The sequence below is a fragment of the Crocodylus siamensis genome, chromosome 1 (genome assembly GCF_052110815.1).
Source record: "Crocodylus siamensis isolate JL-2025a chromosome 1, ASM5211081v1, whole genome shotgun sequence".
Classification (NCBI taxonomy): Eukaryota; Metazoa; Chordata; order Crocodylia; family Crocodylidae; genus Crocodylus; species Crocodylus siamensis.
The window spans coordinates 263150403-263174740 of NC_143395.1; the positions used below are offsets into that span (position 1 = coordinate 263150403).

Sequence of the window (24338 nt, forward strand, 5' to 3'; positions counted from 1 at the left end):
AGGATCAAGATTGTAATTGTACAATCAAAGTCCGTGTTCTGTGAATAGGAAGGAATAGTGACTTTCTGTTTCTTGCCAACAAACTCCTCCTCTAGAATATTATAAAAGCAAACACAAACTAGACACTACAGTATATTCTTGAATCCAAGGCTAATCTTTTTTATTTTGATTTAAAATGGGGAAAACCAAGCCTTACCTTAAAATCAAGTGCCAGACCACTCCATCTGGGATCTATGTGAAGTGGCTGTGCAGGGAGCCTGGCTTGACTGGGGACCTGAGCAGGAGGGGAGCCAGGCAGGGAGCAGGCACTGAAATTAAGAACCTGCATATTTCCCCTGCTATCCCTGGCTGAGCTGGGCTCCTAGAACAACTCGGCCCTCTAATAATTAGATTCCCTCTAATCCCTCTAAGATGACCCTCCAATAATTAGATTCTAGACATGGAAAATTATAACAAGCTTGGAATTTTCCATGTCTGGAATGTAATTATTGGAAAGTTATCTTAAATTTTAAGTTATCTTGGTTTCGAGTAAACACAGTAATATCACTGAAGCAAATTCATTTATAAAAGCAAACCAAATATTCAAAAGCATTTTTGCAGCATTCTTGGAAGGTCATTGCTAAGACTAATATGTTTCTCATCACTGTATCCTTTGTGACAAAAATGCCCCCATGAACCTTTAAGTTGTTGACACCCCACCCAACTTATTTCTAACCACGACTCCTCCATTAACCTGGACAAATTTGGCTTTCTATATTTCCAGTAAGTAAAGTATGTTGTTTTATATAGATATTAGTTATTCAACTGGGTTTAAGCAATTTATGTTGGAAAAGTAAGAAATGTTATTCAAGCAAGCAACTTGGTCATTCAAATTCTTTTAGCTTTTGCACTTGTTGCTATACATTGCTCTTTTCCTTTGATGGAATTCCACAGTCAGATCCTTCAAACATAGCAATGAATGAATAGATTTATTCACAGTGAGTAAGCACACTGGAGTTAATGGGACTGCTGTCATGTATAAAGTTTCTCCTGTTTCTAGGCTGAAGCCCTTAGGCATCAGTGCAAATTCTGTCAGGCCAAGGAAAGAAGCGAATTCAGAGTATAGGGACTCATGTTATCCTTCTGAAACCAGCATGTTAAATGAACATACAGTGAAGTATTTTCTGTAATGGGTTTCTAGATTCTGAAGATCCAGAATAGGATCAGGCAGAATGTGAGCATATTTGAGCATATTTAAGAGCTTTAAAAGGACTGAAGAAAAAAGATGGAACAAAACTAGAACACGCTGAGTACCAATGATATCTTAGCCCTCCCTCATTCAGTTGGACTTTTTCTCACTCCTTCTAATGATTTAATGATGATAACTATGTGATTATATAGCAGCAAACATTATGCACATATTTCAGTATTTGAACCAATTGTACATAATGGTTTTCAAGCTATAACCTTTATTCATTCTAGACAAGAGCTTTGTTAAACCCTGTGTAATTGGATTTTGAGTAACTATAAGAAATCCCTTTGTTTTTCTTTTGCAGATGAAAGAGAAGATGTTCAAAAGAAAACATTCACAAAATGGATAAATGCCCAGTTTGCTAAGGTAAGAGAATCTTCGTTTTTAAACCAAAAGCTTGTGATGTGCATGTAAGGCCAGATTTTAAAAAACACGTATTTTCCACAATTGAGACTAAATTTTCAGAACATCTCAGCTTGGCCTAAAATCTGGTTCCTAGTTTTAGATGTCTTGCATTATAACTAAACCCTTCTTTAAAAAAGATACCTTTTATAATTTTAAAATGGTCTCTGTATCCTTTCCTGTTCTTGCTGTTTTTTCACTGAAAAACAGAAGAGTTGGAAGCACTGAGTTACTCCTTTGTGTTCTTTCTTTTATTCTGTTTTTTTTAAAGCTAAAGATCTGTAATTTATTTTGTGTATGAATGAAGTGCAATTCATGCATTTTGCATAACACTGTTACCTTTTTGACCTTAGTACTTGTATTTGTTAGAGGGAAAAAAGATGGAGTCATTTTTTATGAAGCTCTGATTATTTATAAATAATGTACATACAGTCCAGTTTCCTCGAGTTAGTAAGACTTAAATGAGGAGAAAAATTCTTTGCTCACAATTCCAAGCCTCTTTCAGCAATCACTCAACTAAATCTGCTTTGCTTAGGTTTTTCCTTTGAAAGTGTAGCAAAATTGCTCCAACTTTAACTCAGCTTCTTCCTGGGTTAGCTTGCTTCTATCACTGCAGGCTCAAGCACACACAGCAGTTAGAGTAGACATAGCCCGTGGGCCAGATCTGGCCTGTGGAGCTGCATCACTCAGCCTGCTGCAATGGAGCACACGCTAGAACCAGCTCTGTGTGCTGCCTGTAGTATTGTGGAACCCATCTGGTTTGGGTTGTACATAGTGTGTTAACAGATTTGCCCATCACTTTGGGGTGCACTCATTTATTAGGGGTACATTTCTGGGGTCTCTTTAATTCTAGCAATGTGCTGCTTATGTTACTTGTGTTTCTATATGGAGCTGCATCTCTCCCTTCTACAAGTCCTAACCCCGAATGGAGCTATCTTGCAGGACTCGGTTTCAGTGCGGCTGGGTTCCTCCAACCACTGAATCAGTCAAACACATATATACCCATACACACACAGATTAGTAGGGCATGCCTGACCCAGGCTGGGTTATTCAGCATTGACAGGCTAACACCCTCATATGCCTTGAACTCAGTTCATAAGGGCAAAAATAAAATGCAGTCAGAGACAAGCACATGGGTTAACAGAGCACATCTGAGTCACGCTGGGATATTCAGCATTGACAGGCTGATACCCTCATGTGTCTTGAACTCGGTTCATCCCTTATTTCAGCAGAACAATAATAAATGCAGTTAGACACACATGCTAACAGAGTATGTCTAAGCAGGCTGGGTCCGATCAGCAGTTTCAGCTGATACCCTCATGCACCTCAAAATTCAGCACATCCCAATCTCTTGTCACAATGGTCCTAGTAGTAACTCCCTTGATGAACAGACCCTACCATAGTTTTGAGCATTACAGGGATCTTTGGCTTAGGTAAAAAAAGCATTGCTGCTGAGCAAATGCAGAGGTCAAGGGGACAGAAGAGTAAGTAAGGTTCAAAGAGAGAGTATACCAACCAGCTTGACCATAAAAGTTATTTATTGCCAGGTATATAAACTTATGATGATACCAGTAGTAATAGCTGTACAAGAGAGACAAATAAAACAGTTACAATATTACATGGTTTCAATTAGGTATTTGGGAAAGTCTAGCTCAAGTCTGATTAGCAAAAGTAGGTTCAGAAAACTGTGCCTGGAGTAAGAGAGTAACAGTCATAAACTCCTCCAGGACCATTTCTTTACTGTCCGAACCCCCAAGACCTGGAACAGACTTCCTCCAGAAGGGGTGCAGGCACCTACTCTGGACTCATTCAAGAAATGCTTGGATGCTTATCTTGCTGGGATCCTTTGACCCTAGCTGACTTCCTGCCCCTGGGGCAGGGGGCTGGACTTGATGATCTTTGAGGTCCCTTCCAACCCTAATGTCTATAAAACCTATGAAAAGTCAGGTTCCTGAAGTCAGAGAGAGAGAGAGAGAGAAAGTCTGGATCTCACCACTCAGCGAAGCTTGAACCAGTCAAAATTCCCAGGTGTTTGCTGGAGCTTGCAGACAGGCAGAGCCCTCAGCATGACTAGTGGAGTAATCCCAGGCAGAAAAGGAGTGAAACTGTGCAGCTTTTGGTTCCAAGCACCAGGACAGAAACTTGAGCTTGGGTAGGGGTTTTTGCAGAGAACTACCAATGGCTCAAGGAAGAACATTAGATTTGTTTATGGGTAAATGATGGCTCATATGCTGGATAATAGGAACTGATCACTCCTAGCTATGGGTGGTATTACTCTGAGGGAGCTCACAATACAGACAAGCAGATTCAGTGTTCTGGGTACCAGTAAAGGAGTCATTACTAGAATTGGTCTGATAAATGATGAGCTGAGTGTGTGTAGACGTGGGTTGATTAACATCTGGAATAGAGATCCTCCATCATGCAGTGCTCCTCTGCTTCTCTGATCCCAGAGTTCAGTTCAGTCCTTGCCTTGGAATCTCTGTTCTCCATCCTGAATGCTAATGAAAGTGCTTTCCTGTCCCATCTCCCACGTAAAAATGAGGCCAGGGGAGTTGCTTCATTCTTATCACCCTTGTCTGGAGGGCTTTAGATGCATCTCCCACTGCATCTTCATTGTGTTTTGTAAGTCCTTCCTCTAATCAGTTCTTATTCAGGCCAGAAGTGTGTGGAGTGGGGAGAGTTCTTTGTGAATCAGACAGGCTGTGTACTGTGCCAGGGTTCCCCAAGCACACAGATGCTGAGAGATAACAAGTGCTATGCCAGACCCAATACACACAGCTAGTCTGGCATGGGAACTGCATGCCATGTGTACCCCAGACCATGCCCATGTACAGTGCTGGACTAGAGCTGGTGCATGCATGCAGCTCAGGGGTCTAGGTTGGGGTGCACGCTGCATGCAGCACCTGTGCTAGACGGGTGCCGCATGCTGGATCCAGAGCCAGTCCCAATTTAAAACATAGACCAGCCCTGAGTGCCAGATCCAGCACAGAGTGCCAGTCTCATCCAGGCAGTACATGTAGCATGTGTCCCAGACCAGCACATCATGCTTTGCACAGTGTGTACCCCAGAACAGCCTCATGCATACATGTGGCACGCAGGGTTGGAGCTCACATACAGGCTGCACACACAGTCAATCCAGAGTGCTGTGCATACAGCACCCAGACTGTATCAGCTCTACAACCTGAACCTGGTATACAGGGCCACTCTGTGGGCCTAAGCCAGTCTGCAAACTGGCCCTGTGCCCCTTATCTGGCCTGCAGAGCCACATGAATTTGGCACCCCTGAGCTGGAGGTTGAGAAGATGATACCAGCAGCTGTCCCCTCCCTTTTGCAACATCTGCAAGCAAACAGTTATCCCTGCACTGAATCAACAGGAAGAGGCTATTGCAAAAAAATTACCTTCTACAGTGTACTAGCAGGAAAATCCTATTTAAGATCCAGGAGGTAATGTTTCTACTGTTTTCAGTGCTAGTGAAGTCCTCAGTGAAGTACTGTGCTACTATGTTTTAAGAAAGATGCAGACAAATTAGAAAGAATCCAAACACTAAGCTGTAAGGGAAGGCATTGGGTTTGGTTAGATCTGAAAGCCAAAAATTGCAGGTAGGGGAAGATAAGGCATCTTATATATAACAGGTTGCTATAAGTAGGAAAGTAACCAACTGTTGTAGGGAAAGAAAAAAGACAACTTAATTTGTAGCAAGCAAGATTTAGCTTATATATTTTTAAAAAAAAAGGAAAAAAAGTTTTGAATCTATAAGAATTTTTAAAGAAAAAAAACTAAGACATTAGGCTGGTTTTACAAACATCTTCCTTGAAAATTAAGAATGGGTAAACATCTCAGGGTATTTTGATGAACTAGATATGTTTGATCTTGCTTTAGTGCTGAGCAAATAAAACACCTCTTCAGGTACCTCCCAGTCCTACATTTCCATGACTGTATTTATGTCTACTCACATGAGCATACCTATCAAACAAGTCAGCTTCTTCTTCATACAGAATTGATGGAAAACCTCTCAAATCATGACTTAGCTTCTACTCCTGACTTTCAGGTGCTCTGAGTTTGGGAAACTGGCTTCTATGTTTCAGCTGTCCAATCCATAAAGAAGTGTAGCTGCTTTTTGCAATTTTCCTTAAAGGATAGCTGACCCAAACACTATGGAACTTTGTAAAACTGGACCCAAGTGAAAATTTCATGGCTTATCCTCTATATCCATAGAGTAGCCATGGGAGTAGAGTACAAATACTTTCTAACCCTTTTGGTGTTGGAAATTGTCTTGGGCTCATGCCTACTTTCAATCATGGAAGTGATGTTAGTTCAGCTAACGTTATGCTTCATGATACTATGGTTAAAATTGCCATTACTGTAGTTTGATTTACATTGTGTGCATGTATGAATATTTTAAATGAGTTCTGCATAGTTTCTGAAATGTCTTGTTAAGCAGCTTACCCTTAGGGGTGTACATTAATTATAAACAGATGTTAAAATACACTATGTCATTAATTTCTATTATTTAGGAACAATGGATTTCTGTTTATTAATCAAGTATAAAATATTTAGGGGTGAATGATTCAGTATGCAGAAAATTCAAACAGAAACCAAAGAAGTAGTCTCACTAAAAGACTAGTTGTTGAGGTCTCAGATGATGGACTTCTTTGGAGCACAGACTTTTGTCCAGAAAGAAAACTTCAAGTTCAGTTCCTTGTGTTGAACTCCCTTGAACACCCAGAATACCAGTCACTATTACAACTAGGCTTAGACCATCTCTGTTTTGCATTTTAATTTTTTGTAAACTGAATCATTCATCCCTAAATACTTTATACTTTATCAGTGAACTAAATTCATTACTCCTGAGTAAAGAAGTGTAGTTACATATTTCACAATTTGTTTATAATCAATGTAGAGTCACATTCCATGTTCCTGAATGGAAAATCTGGGATACTGATTTTCATTAGCTGTAGTCAGTTTATTATTGGACTGAAAATAAGTATTACTTTGAAGATCATAAATGGTAAAATTTTGAAATTCTTTCTCGTAGTTCACATATGTTTAAATTTTAGCTGTAAATATTGATGTCTGTGCATGACTCAGGAAATAGTGGCTTATTAGGGTGAGAGATGAAGAAGAAAAACATTAATGCCTTTATGATTGCATATGAAGTCACATTACCGGATCTGATGAGGAGGTTCAACTGAAAACATCTGGATCTGCAAGCATCAGTTACTGCTTCCTGAGTGTGACTACATGAAATGTTTTGCTGCACAGTAGACTAATCTGTGTCACCATTTAACCATGTGTAGCAGCCACTGTGGAGTGAATTAGGCTAATATATGGCTTTCTATTATCTGTAAATACAGCTAGTAGGTTAAATGTGCATTAGCTACTGTGCAGTGTAGCTACCATACCATTTGTGTAGACAGTTGACTAGGATCAAATTGCCCCTTGTCAGCCCAGGCAGCAGGTGGCGGGGGGAGACTGTCCCCTCCCTAGTAGCTGTTTCCTAGCCCAATTGGCCAACTGGGGCAGAGGGCTGGGAAACAGCTGCAGGGTAGGGGACACTTTCTCAGCCCCCTACCTCAATCTGCCAAATGTCCCAATTGGGGTATGTGGCTGGGAAACAGCTGCCTGGGGGATGGGACAGCCCTCACTTCTCTCTTGCCCCCCCTCTAGCCTAGGCCTAACCCCGGTGCCTAGAGCTCATCTTGGCTACTGTATGGGAGCAGAACAGGACAGGAATAGCTCTGCCCTGAACCATTTGCTTCAAGAGCAAATTTGCTCCCAACAGGTGCACATATAAACATGATCCCAGGGAAAGCTTACTGCATAGCATTTTACTCTGCAGTAATTTTTCTGTGCATTAATTGCATGTATAGATGCACCCCCATTGAACTAAAGGATTGGAGATAGTAGTAGACTCCTAGACTTACCCTGACTCTCAAGCTTTTCTTTGAGAGGGAAGGACCCAGAACCATACTTTATGGGTATATGTATGTTTGAAACCGCAAGATCTTCTTTGACTTGTGCCCCTTTTCCCATGCAGCAAGCTGAGCTATGCAAAGAGCTAGGGCAGGTAACATAACTCAGTGAAAGAATAGATAACTGGACCCAGAGTCTAGCTATTAAAATAATAGGGGGTCTGTGAATTGTAAGTACTATAAAACTTGGAAGTACTACCCAGGAGTTTAACAGTTATTGTTGCATGTTTTGGGTAGGATATGTAAATCAGGACAGGCTTCAAAATGTGGGGTATATTTATTTTTATATTGTTTGTTTTAAAATTAAAGAGCTGCAGTATATACATCCCTGAAAGAGGTTAATTTGTAATATAATGAGGTTCTGCTGTGTGTATGAGGGTAGTAGCACAGAAGCCTGTTGTAGACTAGTTCTTTATTAATAGAATATACTGGAAACTAATTAGTATTATCACAGGGGGTATTTCTGTCCCCAGAGATGATAATTATTTTTTAGATCTGAAGCTTTTCTAAATCTTAAATTCAAAAATATGTATTTTCTAGTGCACTATAGCATCCTAAGTGTATTTTCTACAAGTTACAAATAAAGTGTACATGTTTAAATGTAGGGACTCTATAGGTATTGTAGGGATCTTTATAACAAATAGCTTAAATGTACCCATATTACTTTAATGATGCTTATCATGCACTTTAGAGGAACATCAGTGTTCAAGCATTTTACTAATGCATTGCTTAATAGGTTTTATGGTAGAAAACAGAGTTCAGTAATGAACTTTCTCTGTTTGTACCTACAAATGAAGGCACTTATAAATGGCAACTGATTTTGAAATGCAACCCTGTCTAGACACTGCCAACACAGGAAAAAATGCCAGGAAATCTGTACATTCTCATGGGATAAAAAAAATCCAACAAATATCCACCAGGTGATGAGAATAATATATTTCGCTCCCTCATGATGTAGGGGGCATTTCAGAATAAAATTTTAATGTCAGCAGTAAAAAAGGATGCATACTGAAATTCAGGGAAATAGCAAGGTAACATGGGTTCTGTGGGTTTTAATTGTATATTATGTTCTGATGGCTAATTTTGGGTTCTGTATTGTTGCTCAATATTATGATTTATAAGTGGTTTGCCTACCAAAGCACTACCGTGTGGGTGAGTTTCCAATATTTGAACTTGAAGTGCTGCATGTCAAGAAGCCAAACTTGTTTTTCCTCATATTCACATTTTTAAGTGAGTAGGACTTAATGTGATTGGCTATATTCTGCTATAGAGAGAGAAAATTTTCAGGTATAAATTCACGTCAGCCTCTTAAATGTGTTTTTAACATGGTACAGAAACAGGAGTTATTTTTCAATAGTTTGAGCTGGAAAAATGAAAACTATTTTTCATTAATAATTCGATGATTGTAAAGCAATATTTTTTGCTATTTCAGTTTTATAAGGAAAAAAAAATCATAAGGTTCAAACTGTGGGGTTTTTTTTTCCCTGTTACTGGTATTTTACCCTCCACTTTCCCTCTCTTCCCCTACTTCTGTTTTAAATTTTCCCTAATTTATCACTGAAAAAGGCAGGGGGAAGAGAAAGAGAAGGTATATAATGATAAACTAAAAAACCTTAATTTTTCCATGTCAATATTTCACAGGCGGAAAAAACAACCAAAGACTTTGAAAATAACTATTGTTAATGATGACATTATTGTGAAAAAAGCTATTATGTGATGGGAGGGAGGGAGGATTTAAAAATATATATCGGAAACAGTTCTAGTTGTTTTAGAATCAGGATGCCATTTTGGCAAACATACATAGTGTGCAAACAAGCAAATAATAGAAAGAGAGGGTCACTTATAAATATACTCCACTAAACTCCACTTTAGCTGCCAAACTTGTTACCATTTGGGCTTTCATTTTCCCATCGTAGGATCTCATCCGGTGATCACAGAATGACTTTCTTTTCATTTTCCTGGACTAATGAGTGAGCATAAAATTAGATTCCTTTTATGCAATCGCAGTCTCATGGAAAAACCTGCCAGAAGTGGACTGTCCATTGGCATTTGTAGGATAGATACCAAGCATTTAAATAGAAAGAGTTTGTACTGCACTAGAAGTGGATAGACCATGTGATAGGAGATTTGACACTCGTGCTTTTTATAATCCCATTCTGAGGATAAACCTTCAATTTCCAGCGCCGTCAATCCTAATCCCCTTTGTGACAGTAATTTAAATTAAAGCCACCCTGATGACTTGGGGAGTATAAATATAGTACAAGATATTAGGACTTGGAGGAATGATAATCATAGGCCCATAAGTAGGATTTTGGACTTCAGATGAACATATTTGAGAAACTAAAAAAATTATTTAGGGATGTTGACTGGACTTGGGAGCTCAAGAATTTAAATTCAGAAGAGCCATGGAATCGCTTTAAGTCATAAGTACAAATGCTATCTGGAATTTGCAACCAAAGTAAGAGCTAGAAATTGGCAGGGGAGGACTACAGAAAATATTGGATAAATGGGAGTCTTAAATATGAATAATAAGCAGAAATTCTGCAAAGAATGGATTAAAATAATTTTCTGGTAAGGAGAGAATAATTTTCAGGTTAAAAAAGTAAAGAAAGTGAGAATGGCAATAAACTTACCAAAGCTAAACCCTGCAAAGAAAATCAAATCAAACAACACATAAATGAGAATATAACAACAACAATCTAGGAAAGAAGAAGTTAGACCACTATTAACTGAAAACAGCGTGGACAATTACCGAAATACTTACAGAATTATTTGCTCCTATCTTTAAAAGAGGCAAAAATGCTTATGAGGATGATAGTAAGTTACCTAATAGGAATAAAGATATGGTAATAAAAATTACCATATCTTGTATGAAAGCAGCTCTTAAATTGGTTACTGTCACAAAACCAGGTGGGAGGCAGGGAGGCAGATAATCTCCATCTCAAAATACTGAAAGGACTCATAGATGAAATAGCAATTCCTCTACTGCAGATATTCAATCCATCTGTTTGTAGAGAGTGCCTAGGACCAGATTTAAAAAGGGAGATCTAGACAACTCCAGACCCATCAGCTTCACTTCACTATTCTCCAAGGTCTTAAAATAGATATTGAAAGAAAAAATAATCAGTGCTATGGAGGTAAATAGAAAATGAGAGAAACCACAAAAAGATTTTAGCTACAGAAAATTATGTCAGACCAGTATAATTTTCTTTTATGATAGTATGATGTCTTAGATGGGACCATTGTATTGTCCTTATCTATCTAGATAAGCAGATAGTGTTTGATGTAGTGCCTCAAAGGACATTTTAGCTAAGAAAATACTCAAAGTATGAGCTCAATAATGGAGTTAGTTAGATTTTAGTGGGGTTTATTTTTTTAAAAGTGTTATCTGACTGGGAAAAGGTTACTAGTGGTATTCCATAGGAACAGGTTTGAGACCTGTTTTGCAGAATATTTTCATTGTCTTCCTTAGTGAAAGAATTAGACCTCTGCAGATATTGCCAGTATGGAAGAGGATCAGATTATCATGCACAAAGATTTAGATAAATGTGTGGGCAGAACCCCCTCTCTCCCAAAGCCTTCTGTCAGTCAGCTGCAGCAGGGTGCAGGCAGAGCCCTTTGCTGTCAAATGCCACCTAAGCCATGGCTCCATGGACTGAATCAAAAGGCTATTCTGGGTGGATTTGCTCCACAGGCCATAGATTGCAGTTTGAAGTGTTTCCTGGATGTTGTCTACATCTCAGCTCTGTACAGTAAGGTAGGGATCACAACTGCCTGATAAACCATGAGCTTGGTTTTGAATCTGATGTCACAGTCTTCAAACACTTATTTCCTCAGGGGTCTGAAGGCTGTACTTGCAAATTTGAGGTGATGTTGGATTTCTTCATCAATGTCAATCTTCTATGAGAGTGGTTTCTGAGGTATGGGGAATAATGTTCTCCGGAGTCTCACCGTAAATCAGAATTATCAGAGCTATGGGCTGTTCATTAAGAGCTTGTTGATGGAGGACATTAGTCTTCTGAATGTTAAGCATCAGTCCAATTTTCTTGTATGCCTCTGTAAAGACATCAATGATTGCCTGAAGATCTTCTTTTCAGTGAACACACGCTGTATCATAAGCATACTGGAGCTCAATGATTCAGGTCAGTGTAGTTGTGGATCAAATTATATGATATACTAGGCAGGGTATTTTGTACAGGGACAAAAAAATATTAGTAAGAGTATCACTTAAAATGTAATTTGTAAGAGTCCATTTAAACTATTATCTACATACTCCCATGTTTAAAGAATTTAAATTCACAAGGAACTGGCACAAAGAAGGGCTAGTAGGATCATTTGGGGAATGGAAAGCCTAATTTATAAGAAGAGATTACAAGAACTTGGCTTCTTTAACATAGCAACATAAAGCTTGAGAGAAGATGTACTTACTCTTCTTAAATATATTTAGTAATTCATAAATATATTTGTGGATGAATGTCAGGAAAGGAGAAAAGCTATTAAGTTAAAGGACAATATTGATACAAGATCAAATTGATACAAACTATGCAAACAAATATGGACTGGAAAATAGGAGGTTTTTAACCATTAGAGAAGTGAAGTTCTGGAAGATTTTTGTAAAGATAGAGCTTGGTAAATTTGTAGAGAGTATGTTATAGTAAACAGTAAGGTGTTTGTGGTTTTGTTTATTTGAGGTTAATTTGAGGTGCTTGAAAGAAACTTGATCTCTACGTAAGGTGTTTAATTCTGGAAGATATTTTGTTGTACTTCATCAGGGTTGATTTTTCCCCTCTAAAGTTCACTAATTGGTTCCTTTCCCTGTTCCCTGTCCACCCCTCCCCTTTTTACATGCACAGTTTTCCCTCAACCATTGGACATTATCTACAAATGGGATGGGAGATTTTTTGGGGGTGCATTTTTAAATGGAAGTGAAAAAACTCTCAGGTGCTTGGGTCTTACTCAGGGGTCCGTCAGTCACCACACTTGGTATCCACAAGAAATTTCCCCCCAGATCAGTTGGACAAGAACTCCCTATTGATTGTGTTCTCTAGGACCTTTTTAATTCAACAACTTCTACGACATTCCTTAAAATTGCACTGTTTGTTGCCTTTATCTCTTCTGCTCTTTTTCAGCACATTGTAGGTTCTTTTTTATCAGGTTCTTTGTGAATATTTTTGTAGACCCCAGTGGATCAATGGTTGCCAGTTAACCAGGCTCAGAAACACAGAAATTCCACTTAAATGTTATGCTTCCTAGACTCTAAGAAAGGAGCAGTCTTTTTCTGTTTTGTTTTTTTTGGCAGGGCGGAGTTGTTTTGTTTTGGTAGAGTAGATGTTACTGGATTGATTTATGAAGCTATCAAAGTGCTAATTTTCAAGGAATTCTGTTAATCATTTTGGCCAGTGAACTTCTAATTTTGTTAGATGTGCCATTCCTTTAACTTTGCTGAATTAAAAAACATAACATGATAAAATACTTGAATTAAAAAAAGGAGGACACAAAAATCATAGTCTCCAAAGTTCAGTCAATGATGCTACTAAATTATTTTTGTGACAGATCATAGTCAAGTGAAGACAGACTTGGAGCTTGTTGAATACTTAAAGTATCACAAAGGTATGTGGAAGTTCAGATATCCATTATCACATGCCAGTGATACCCACTGGTTCTTTTTCTGTTCTTAAAGTAGCACATCCATACAGTTTGCCTTTATAAGATTAGATTAGAGGTTATTCCCCAACTCTCATTTACTCTCACTTACTATGGGTAATGAACAGGTCTGCTGTATTAAGAGCCAACATCACAGATGGGCCTACAGTAATGCAGGGGTGGGCAAAATACAGCCCACAGGCTATATCTGACCTGCCAGGCCATTCTACCCGGCCCACCAGTGAGGCCCAGAGTGGGGCAGCAAGGGTACAGGCCATGGGCTGGCAAGGGTCTGTGGAGCTGGGCTGGGCTGTGCCAGCAGGAAGAGAGGGGAGCTGGCTCAGCTCCATAGAGCCCCAGCAGTCCAGGACCCTACACTCCTTCTGCCCTGCTGCTGGCCCCAGGACACCAGCCCAGGCCCCATGCTGCCATCTGGCTGTTGCTGGCTCCTACACGCCTGCTCCCAACCCTCCCTCCTCCATGCCCCTTCCCTCCTCCTTCCCCAACCCCAACAGACTTACCAGCTGGAGGTAGCTGTGTCAGCTACATGTTTAGTCTATGGATGAATCTCTGAAGCCGCCAAATCTTTTCATGAAGGTTTTCTGAATCAATTTGGATGCTTCAAATCAATTTGGAGCTTTTAATTGGTTCCCAATTTGATATTGATTTGCAGAGTCTGTCCCCAAATCAGGCTGAATCTCCTCCAGATCGAATCAGTTACCAAAGCTTGTAACATCCCTAAGGGAGAGCTCTGATGCTGGCTTCACTTCGGGGGGGGGGGGTCTGTAGAGATGCCCCTTCACCCCAGCCATGGCCTTTGCAAATTACAGCAACCAGTTATGGTACGAAGCTCACACATCCCTCTCAACTGTGGTGCCCATGGCACTGCCAAGCAGGGCTCTGACACTACCTATATTTCAGAAGAAGCAGCAGTTGGAGTAGTTTAGGCATGCCGTAAACAGATGTAACAATCTTTATGTATATAGGTGAAATCAACTTCCAATCTCTTTAGACTATTTGGCTTAAAATATTTCAATCCATGATTTTTACCTTCAAAATTTTGTTTTGCTTCCTCAGCCCAAAGAAAAAAAATGCAGTACTGTCTCTCTTTTTTTTATTTATTTATTTTTTACAAACTGTACTATAAATTTACTGTGCCTGATTCACAGTTATACACAGATTTTTTTTTTTTTTTTTTACCTCACTCAACTAAAGGGACAGACATGACATCCTGAGGCAAGGCCCTGCCAGGTGTGAGGGAGCAAAGGGGAAGGTCAGAGACAGGCAGAGAGTATAGTCAGAGGACTACAACTCAACATAAAATTTGACATGCAGTTGGCAAGGGCTATAAAAGGCAATACAAAGGGATTCTACATGAATATCAAAAGCAGGGGGTAGATCAGAAAAACCATAGGTCCCTTACTGAATGCAGAAGACAATCTAGTTATGAATGATTCAGAGAAGATGGAAGCATTTGATGTCTTTTTTTAATGTCAGTTTTCACAAATAGGGGCAGCTACCAGATGAAAAGTGATTAGGTGCCTGGGAGACGAGACTTAAGAGAAAAGACTGAAAGAACTAGGGTTATTTACTCTGGAGAAGAGAAGACTGAGGAGGAATTTGATATTTGAATTCGGGAATTTGAATTTGATATATCAGTCTTCAAATACCTGAAGGGTAAGTGTAGAGAGGATGAAAATGGTTTTGATTTTGTGAAGGTAGGAGATAGGACTAAAAGCAATGGCCTCAAGCTGAAACAGGTTGGAGAGTAAGAGGAACTTTCTGATCATGAGGGTGATCAAACTCTGGGACAGGCTACTTAGAGAAACTGAGGAATCTCCATCTCTGGAAGTTTACACGATCAGGTTAGGCAGATCCTTGACTCCTGTCTGGTCAAGAACGAGCCTGTCTTGAGCAAAGGGCTGGACTTTATGACTTCCAGCCCCACTTGCCTGTGATCATGAACAATGCATGACTCTAGAGGCTGGGGGTAGGGGCATGGCAACTGCCCACAGGTAGCAGCAGCAGTGGGGAGCTCCCACAGGCAGTGTCGGTGGTGAGGGGGGTGGAGGTGATGAGTGCCAACCAGCAGTCAGCGACCACCCGCAGACACCGCTGGCAGCATTGGCAATGGTCAGTGGTGATTGGTGACTGCCCACAGATGCTGCCAGCAGTGTTGGCAGTGGGGGGGAGTGCTCTTTCTAATTTTAGGGAGTACATGTGCTCTTGCATGCACCCCCTATGCGTTGCCAATGCTTGTGATCCAATTAACTTTGCTTGAGGAGGCAGGAGAATCCACAGAGGCATCAGGGAGCAGGGGGTAGGCAGAATCTGTGGAGGGATCAGGAGGGCTAGCAGGATCTGCAGGAGTGATCAGAGGTACAGATGGCACTGCAAGAAGATTGAGAGGCAAGCAGGATCCACCAGGAGGGTGGGGAGGGGCAGGTATTGGATGGGTAGGCTGGGTCCATTGGGAGCTAGTGTCATCTGGGAGGGTTTGGCAATATCAGAGGGACTCATGAGGTCCAGAGGGAAGCCTGGGGGAAGCCAGGAGCTATTTTTAGCTCCCTGCCCTCCCCCTAGCAAACTTACATCCCCATCCTTCCTTCCCCTTACCCCACCAAGAGTTGCTTCCTAACTTCCCAGCATCGGCAAACACTGATAAAACAGGCACTGGGAGCAACTTGCAGGAACGAGAATTGTGGGGGGTGGGGGGTTCAGGGGGAGGCAGCAAGGCCCACGGGGCTAGAAATAGCCTGGTGCCAGGGAGGCAGGTAAGGAAAGTGCAGCCCTGGGACTGGGGCCAGCAACTGGGCTTTCTCACCCCTGAGGGTTTGTATAGAAGTTTGATTCACCAATCTAACCTAGATTGATTTGATTTGAGTGCAAATTAATCCAGGTCTATCTTATATCAGGTTCCACCATTTTTAGACTGATCTATGTGTGCCAAACTTCTGTACCGTTACGGGTTTAGGTCAATTTCCAATCACTTAGACTGCATATAAGTGTAAGCTCCACACCTGGGCAAACTAAATTAGATCAAGTAGCTATTTTTAATGCAATCTAACTGCCCCCTAACCCCTCTGAACGTTTGTACACTTAGCCTTAAGGTAGGCATTATAGCAGTAGTTGAACACAGCCTTTGCTGTCTTGAGCTAAAGCATGGTAGTTCTTCACCTAAAATAAACTGAATTTCTGTCTCTGAAATAAGTAGCACTGTGCCAATTTTAACACTCTGAAGATCTGGCTAAGTGAACGTAGATTTGACTTAAAGCCACCTTTCCTTGCTGAAGCACATATCTGGTTTAACTGTAAGCCATGTTCTGTTAGGTTATTTTAAGTTTCCTTGAGTCTAAAGAAAGGAGTTCCTTAGTTTAATTGGCATACCATAGGACCAGAAAAGAACAGAGCATCAAGAAAGTCTACAAAGAAGAGTTATGTAGAAACATGTAAGATAAAGGAAGCTGTGTTTTTATGCAGTTACACAAACAGACTCTAGTTCTTACTACTCAGTGGATGTGTCTACGACTATGCCCCGACTATGCGGCTGTTACTGAGCTGTTGTTTACTACTTGCTTTAGCAAGTACTAGATGACTGCACAGTATCCACAGTTAGTGCTCAGTCCTGGCAGTGCACAGATTGTTTCTGATCCTACTGTGCAGTAGCATTAGCATCACCGTTTGTGCCCTCCAACACTGCATCACCATAGCTGTGAGCTACGTTGTCATAGCTCATCACTGTGGCAACATAGCATCTCATGTAGATCTCTCCAGGGATTTTTGAAAGGGTTAAGAATGTCTTGTAGTGGATTGCTCATAACACTCTGGATCATGTCTTTTTATTCTGTTAAAATTAATATTTGGTAGCTCCAGACGCCAACAACACAGAAGACTCTGTTTTAGAAACAAAAATATGTCTGTAATGTAGACCAGTGATTTCATAGATTTCATAGATATTAGGGCTGGAAGGGACCTCGGGAGATCATCGAGTCCAGCCCCCTGCCCAAAGAGCAGGAAGTCAGCTGGGGTCATAGGATCCCAGCAAGATAAGCATCCAATTTACTCTTGAAGGTGCTCAATGTAGGTGCTTGAACCACCTCCGCTGGCAGACTGTTCCAGACCTTGGGGGCTCGGACAGTAAAGAAATTCTTCCTTATGTCCAGCCTGAAACGGTCTTGCAGGAGTTTGTGACCGTTCGACCTCGTCATCCCTTGGGGCGCTCTGGTGAACAAACATTCCCCCAGATCCTGGTGGTCACCCCTGATAAACTTATAGGTGGCCATCAGATCACCCCTGAGCCTACGCTTTTCCAGGCTAAAGAGTCCCATGGCTCTCAGCCTGTCATCGTAAGATCTGTTTTCCTGACCTCTGATCATGTGCGTGGCTCTCCTCTGGACTCTCTCAAGCTTCTCCACATCCTTTTTGAATTGTGGAGCCCAAAACTGGAGGCAGTACTCCAGCTGCGGCCTCACCAAGGCCGAGTACAAGGGGAGAATGACGTCCCGGGATTTGCTCGAGAAGCACCTATGGATGCAAGCCAGCGTTTTGGTCGCTTTACTAGCCACAGCATCGCATTGCAGGCTAATGATTCTCAATCAGGGTTCCACAAAATTCTTTTAAGGGTGATATAGGATGCAAATGCCTGCACAATTCTCAGAATAAGCCAGATATTTCAAATGGGAATATATAATATCAAAAATATTCTGACAAGTTATGGTCTTTCTGAGTTTTTTGCAACAGAAAAATTGGTCTATTATGTTTCCAAAAATACAAGTGAAAACTAAGAACTATAATTTTCAGAAGGGTAGCTTGCATCTAACAAGTAGTGTCTCAAATCTCAAAAGGCTGAGAACTGCTGATGTAGACCAGGGGTGCTCAACCTCAGCCCATGAAGCCATGGAGTCTGACCTGTGGGGCTCCCCACAGGTTGGGAAATTTGGTAGTGGAGGCGGGGTAGCAATTACTACTGCCACCCCTATCCCTATGCCAAATTCCCAAGTCTGCACAGCAGGTTCAGGGCTCAGCCACACTCCTTTCCCCTGAGCCACCAGGCTTGTGCCAAGCCATGCTCCCTCAACCACTTGCCCTCCCATCCACATAGCTGGATCAGGGCCAGGCTGCTCCCTGTCCTGCTCTCTGCAGCCAGTTTGGGCCCACCTGTAGGATTTGACTTTTGGGCAGACTGGGCACTGTCTATCCAAACTGCATGGCAAAAGAACCCTGCTGATGTAGACAGATTCTCCTGTCTGCAGGGTTTTAGAATGGTTCATATATCATGTTAAGTATGTATACATGCCACATTATAAACATTTTGGAAAACTACACTGTAGATAGTGCTTTCATGTCAGTATTCCATGATTCAAAGACCTCCATCCAGTATAATTAACTGTGCTGTTTTGTCCCTCTGGCTCTGTTGTTCTTATCTTCAAACAATTCAACATTTAATAATGAAAAGAAAGAAAGAAAAAAATGTTGCAAAGAATAGCAGTTCACTAAGTCAAAAGCTAAATTGGATTGTGGCAAATGGTTGGGGCTCTTATTGAAGGCAAATGAAGTTTAACTTTGCTTTTAAGCATTGTGTTGCTGCTACTACCTGTGGGGGACTCCACATTTAGAAACTTAAGGCTTCCTTAGGTCAGTTACTATTTTACAATAAGTGCCTTGCAAGATTACATGGAAGGCTCATCATGTCTGTTTTGCGTGATTAAAGAAGAAAAGCTTTTCATCTTGTCTGAAGCCAAAACTTCCTATATATAATACATTTGCACTATAATATAGTAAACAATGTTCTTTTTTGTGGACAAAGTTAAGTAGCACTTTACTGTATGTGTATTTGCAGTGTGTGTCTATACATATACATGTGTATGCATGTGCATACAGACACCCATGTGCCAAACAAGTTGCATATTCTAAATGGTTTGTACTGATATATGGCAAATTATGTATTAGTCCTCCATGTCCTTCTTTCTTGTCATGGTGTCGAAAAATGAGTATGAATATTTAGTATCCATTTCAATAACTGGTTAAGAAGCTGGAAAAAAAAATCTCTCCCCCGGCCTTGCCTATGATGATTCAGGAAATATCAAACCTCCTATTGGTTTGAATAGGGCCAGGACTTTGTTCGTAATTTGAAAGACGAATACATTTTTACAGATTGTCTGTGGTTGAGAGAGTTAATGGGAACAGAACTGAGATACTCTGTATGAAGGCCAGGTATCTTAGTATATTCAAGTCCTTGCGTTTTGCCACATAATGCATCAGCTAATCATTTAAAAAAAATGCTCCATGCCAATCTATCCATTCTGTTTTCTTAAATGCCTGTGTAAGTGCTCTGAGTTTTTTAAACTGAGTTAAGATCATAGGTCAAATGTATCTGCATGTCCAACTTTACCGTCGTTATATACTTAGAATTATGTACTTAAGTATCTTGCTGAGCTGAAGCCTACAGAATGGTGACAGTGAGAGATTCCATTGTTGGCTTACCCTACTACCTGCCCAAGAGGCATGAGGTGGTGTTAAGGTCACCTCTAGGACTGTCATATTTACCTCTTTTTTCCCATCTGCAGTCTCTCATTATAATAGTTGGTCTGTTTTTTATATTGCAATCTAAAATGAGGTTCCTGCCACTTTATTCCTCTAGAGTGCCATGTACAGCAATGGAATTAATAGTATTACATTAATACAAAAATAGCAATAATTATGTTGATTGCAATAGTTACTTTAGTGATGTTGATACTTGTTCCCCAGGAACTGATTTCAGTCCACCAGTTCGTGTCCTGAAAGCCATTAAACAAGCGTCCCTACAGGCATATCAATTTTTGGTCACTACAGACATGAGCAGAATTATTTTTTAAGTGTACCTTGAGGAGCTGCATTCTTAGTGATGTAATATCAGCGGCTCTGGATAAAACCCAGGTAAAACAAATGTTTACAAAGAAAATATTCTAAATGGGAAGTGTGCTTCAGTGTGGCAGTTTCATATGTGGCTTAAACCTAGATAGTATTCTTGGGAAAACTAGCAAGATTTTAGCATTTATAAATTGGTGAATTTGTCCCATACATTTTTAATTTCTTTTGGCACTGACTTAAAATGAGTGCCATCAGTTAATTTATAACCTATAATGGAAATTGAATGTAAAACACCAATATTTTATTTTATCTTTAAAAATGTTTTAATCTTCTAAGAGCGCTTGAAACTATACTATACTATACTGGAGCTGTCTACACTAAAATAATACAAATGGAGCAATTAGCACTTAATTAAAGTGGAATTAACTGAAGATTTGCATATTGGCCAAAAAGATCTGTGAAATCCATTTTCCTTCCTACTTACCTAGTTTTTAGTGGCATACATTTCTGACAGAAACCCAAATCCTTTTCACTCTTATAAATAGCTTCCAAACAGAAATAGTTTCAGATTTCTGGCTGTCGTGTAGTGCTTGAAAATAAATTTCATTAATTTCATGAGCAAAAAAATGTTTATCTATGAGATTAGTAAAACCCTTAGCACAAAATGTTCTATTATATTGTAGTAATACTTGTAGAAAAGCAAGCTTATTTTCAGCACAGTTTTTTTTTAAAACATAAAATTCCAGTCTTATGATAAAAGGGAAATATTGACCCAGTTCTTAATCTTGCCTTGATGTGAAGGCTTGGTGCTGCCAGGGATTAAAATGCAAGTTTAATTCCTTTTCACTTACTGCAAAAACAGGGAACATCAGAGATTCAGAACAAATCTCAATTGATTCAGTATGATGATAACAAAGTATTGTTTAAGCAGGAGGTGTTCTCACTTACTGTGTTCTAACATCAGGGGTACACAGTATCTGACCTTCCTGCTGCAAGGCACAGCTGGTGATGCCTTTGTAATGAAAAGTTCTATTCCTTTTTACTGGAAACATACACAAGACAAAAATATAGCCAGTAGTATTCTAAAACTACAAATAAGAGATCTTTGGAGAAAAAGAGAGTCACTTCTCCCTCCTTCCCTTCCTCCTCCCCCCCCTCCCCTTTTTTTTTTTTTTTTTTTTGCAGTTAAAATAGAAAACCAAAACAGCTCACTATAGTTTTATTTCTTGTGTGTACCAAAATGGCCATGCTTATGTAAGGATTTTTTGAGTGTTCTCTGAACCTTCTTTCCCACAAAATCTCCTCACTTTGAATAGGTGTTAAAGCTTTGCTCTGTTTCCCCAAAATGTCCGAAGGGCCCCTCCCAGTTCAGTACGTGTTGACAAACTTTGTGATCAAGTCAGTTGTTTTCAAACTGTATTGTGATTCCTTCACAGACTAGCCCGTGAGACCCTTTTTTCTCTTTTTGATAACAAGCATGGTCCTCCCTCCAGCCAATTGGCTTGCTTATCAAGAGAACAGAAATATGGCTTGGTCTAGTTTTTGCATGTTGGAATTGTAAATTCCTGGGAAAACAGTGAGAGCATAATTCAGTTTACCATCTACAGTGTAAGAAGTAAGGTCAATATACTCCCACTACTTGGCATGCACATAAAGGCTAGGAACAATATAACCCCCCATAAATTATCTAATATTTGTATTAATTTTGGTTATCTAATAGTTCGGCAAATGTGTCATTTGCCTGTTTCATTTTTAGAAATATTATGTATAAATTAATTTTTTTTTCTCTGCTATAAGCAACTTTGTCTTCCTCTCAAATGTTAAGGGAAATCATTGGAAAAAGTATTTGAGCACAACTCTTAAATTTACTTTCTGGAAACATTTAATATATATACACAAATCCATATTCTTCTCTGCTCTCTCAAACCTTTGCATGTGACTATTTAGATGAGACTGAGCATGATATATGCATTTTATTGTGTCAAACTCTTTTGTTTACTGTAAACCATTATGTACTGGCTTATTTACTGTAGTTAAATCTTGCAGAATATCCAGTTCAGAGAGGGTGCCTTTTAAAAAGCTTAAAACATGCCCACTGATGTTAGTAACAGTGGGCTCAGGACTTCCAGTTTTAATGCCATACAATGGAATTGAAGAAAATCACTTGATACCCATTTAGTTCCTTCATTTTTTTCCTGTTAAACCTGGATTTGCTCCTTGTACTCTTTTATTCTAGCTTCGTATCGTCATACAGCTCTCATTTCAGGTCAAAGGATTCATCTAAAGAAGATTGAATACACGCCCTTCTCCTGAAGTTATGTTGTTTCAAAATATCTTTTGAGAAAAATGGGAACAGTTTAAATATAGCACTATAATATTGGTCTCAGTGGTGCATATGTCTAGCTTGCAAATTTGTAAACATTTATAAATTTGCATGATTGTTGCTGGCAGTAGACTTCATTGGCTCCGTGCTTGGAATTCATCACAATTAAATCTAATCATCTTCAAAACTTCCAAAACTCTCTACAGGCAATAAAGTTTTAATACATTGATATTTCACTTGGTGAGGTGGGGGAGAAGAAGCAATGAAGTGTTAAAGTGTTTCACTTCAGCAGCAGGTTTGAGAATCACGGTATCCATATACCATATAAAACAATTTTATATATCTGTGATTGAGTGAGATATATATAATATGTATTTGAAAACTATCTATTACTCAGAGGGTTTGTCACTGAAAATCCAAGTTTAAGGCAAATAATAGCCCTATAGTTTGGGGATACAATTCTTTGTGATACTTCAGGACCAGAGCACCAGGAATAAGTTTCATATTACCATATGCTAGGGCTGTGCGAAATGGCTGTTTCATTTTGATTTAGGATTTAGCCATTTTGGAGGGACAGTGATTCATTTTGGTGTTTTGGATCACTGTTCTGTTTTGTTTCAGCCAATCTGTTTTGGAGTTTTGACTCTGTTTTGGTGATTCGGCCATATGCTACAATGGGGAAATACTAAAATGACCTTTGTCATTTCTTGCCTGATTTGGATGAAAATTGCAGAAAAAGTATCCCCTTCTCAGGCCATGAATTCTGCCATGTTTCAAGAAGATAGGGAGAGATTTTTGTGAAAGTGCACCTCAAACTATTCAAAGCAAAACTCATGTCACATCCTGCTGAAGGTGGTGCATGTGGGCATGCAATATGATGGGACCATGAGCCACCTGAATCCTGGCTGCTCAACTAAAGAGAAGGGCTGGGCATTCAGAGCAAGCATTTCCCCAGTGCTCTGGGTGACCTCTCTTGCCTTGGGAACATGCCCTTTTCTTTCTGCCTTTCCCACACTGCTCCAGGATAGCCTGCCTCTGTTTCTGAGGGACGGGGGCTTTGGAGTGAGAGGGAGACTTCCCTTTGGGCATTTGCCCACTGGTGCCAGGCTGAGGATGAGCAAGGGGAAGAGGGTGGTGCCTCCTGATATGCATGAGCATCCCCGTAGTGCAGAAGTGTTTCTTGTCCTTTCCCCAGCTGGCCTTGCATCAGCAGTGCAGGCAGGTAGTATACTTGGGATCATCTGCCACTTCAAAATGATCCACATTACACTACCCCCTTGCTTCTTGGGTGCAGGTGTGGATCCTGCCTTATCCCCCTCCTCAGCAGGCAGAGGCATAACTACAGGAAGAACGGACTCAGCTGAGCTACTTGCCTCAGTCTCCACAACCTCAACCTCCTCCATGGTGTTTTTCAGAGAAGGAGACCTGGCTCTAGGGGAACTTTGAGGGGTATGGAGCAGAAACCGAGATTCCCCCTCCTTCCCCAGAACTTCTCTGGCTATGGCACTGAGCTCCCCTGCTTCCAGATCCAGCTCGTCCTTTGGCACTGGAAGGCTCAGGCTGGGAACTGAAATTCAGGTGGAGGAGACTGTCATGCTGGTGCTTGTCATACTGGTGGTGCTGGGGATTATTATTATTGCTCGTGTTAGTGGAGGAGGGGCAGGTGCAGACACTGCTCCCATCTCCTTGCTGCTACTAGCACCAGGAGCCTCATGGCTGCCAGAGAAGAGGGTGCATCTAAGTTTTGGGAATGGGGGGACTTGCATCTGTCCCCCTACCCCCTCTAGCCCCTCTTGCTCCCCTGCTGGAAGAATTGGCACCTGCCTTTCCAGCATGCTTCATCATGTTTGCTGTGCTGGAAAATGTGTGTGTGTGTGTAAAATATTCTAAGTGTTTAATATATGTGCGTGTGTGTAA

At 40.4% G+C, this 24338-nt stretch overlaps 1 protein-coding gene across 7 annotated transcripts in view; it reads left to right on the forward strand.

Annotated features, from left to right (window-relative positions):
• DMD (dystrophin) overlaps positions 1 to 24338 on the forward strand; it is a 2140576-nt gene that overhangs the window by 440161 nt on the left and 1676077 nt on the right. For all 7 annotated transcript variants that reach the window (XM_090061814.1, XM_090061802.1, XM_090061811.1 and 4 more), the window contains exon 2: positions 1536 to 1597. In XM_090061814.1, the coding sequence (XP_089917940.1) occupies positions 1536 to 1597 (62 nt within the window). The remainder of the gene's footprint in view (positions 1 to 1535; positions 1598 to 24338) is intronic.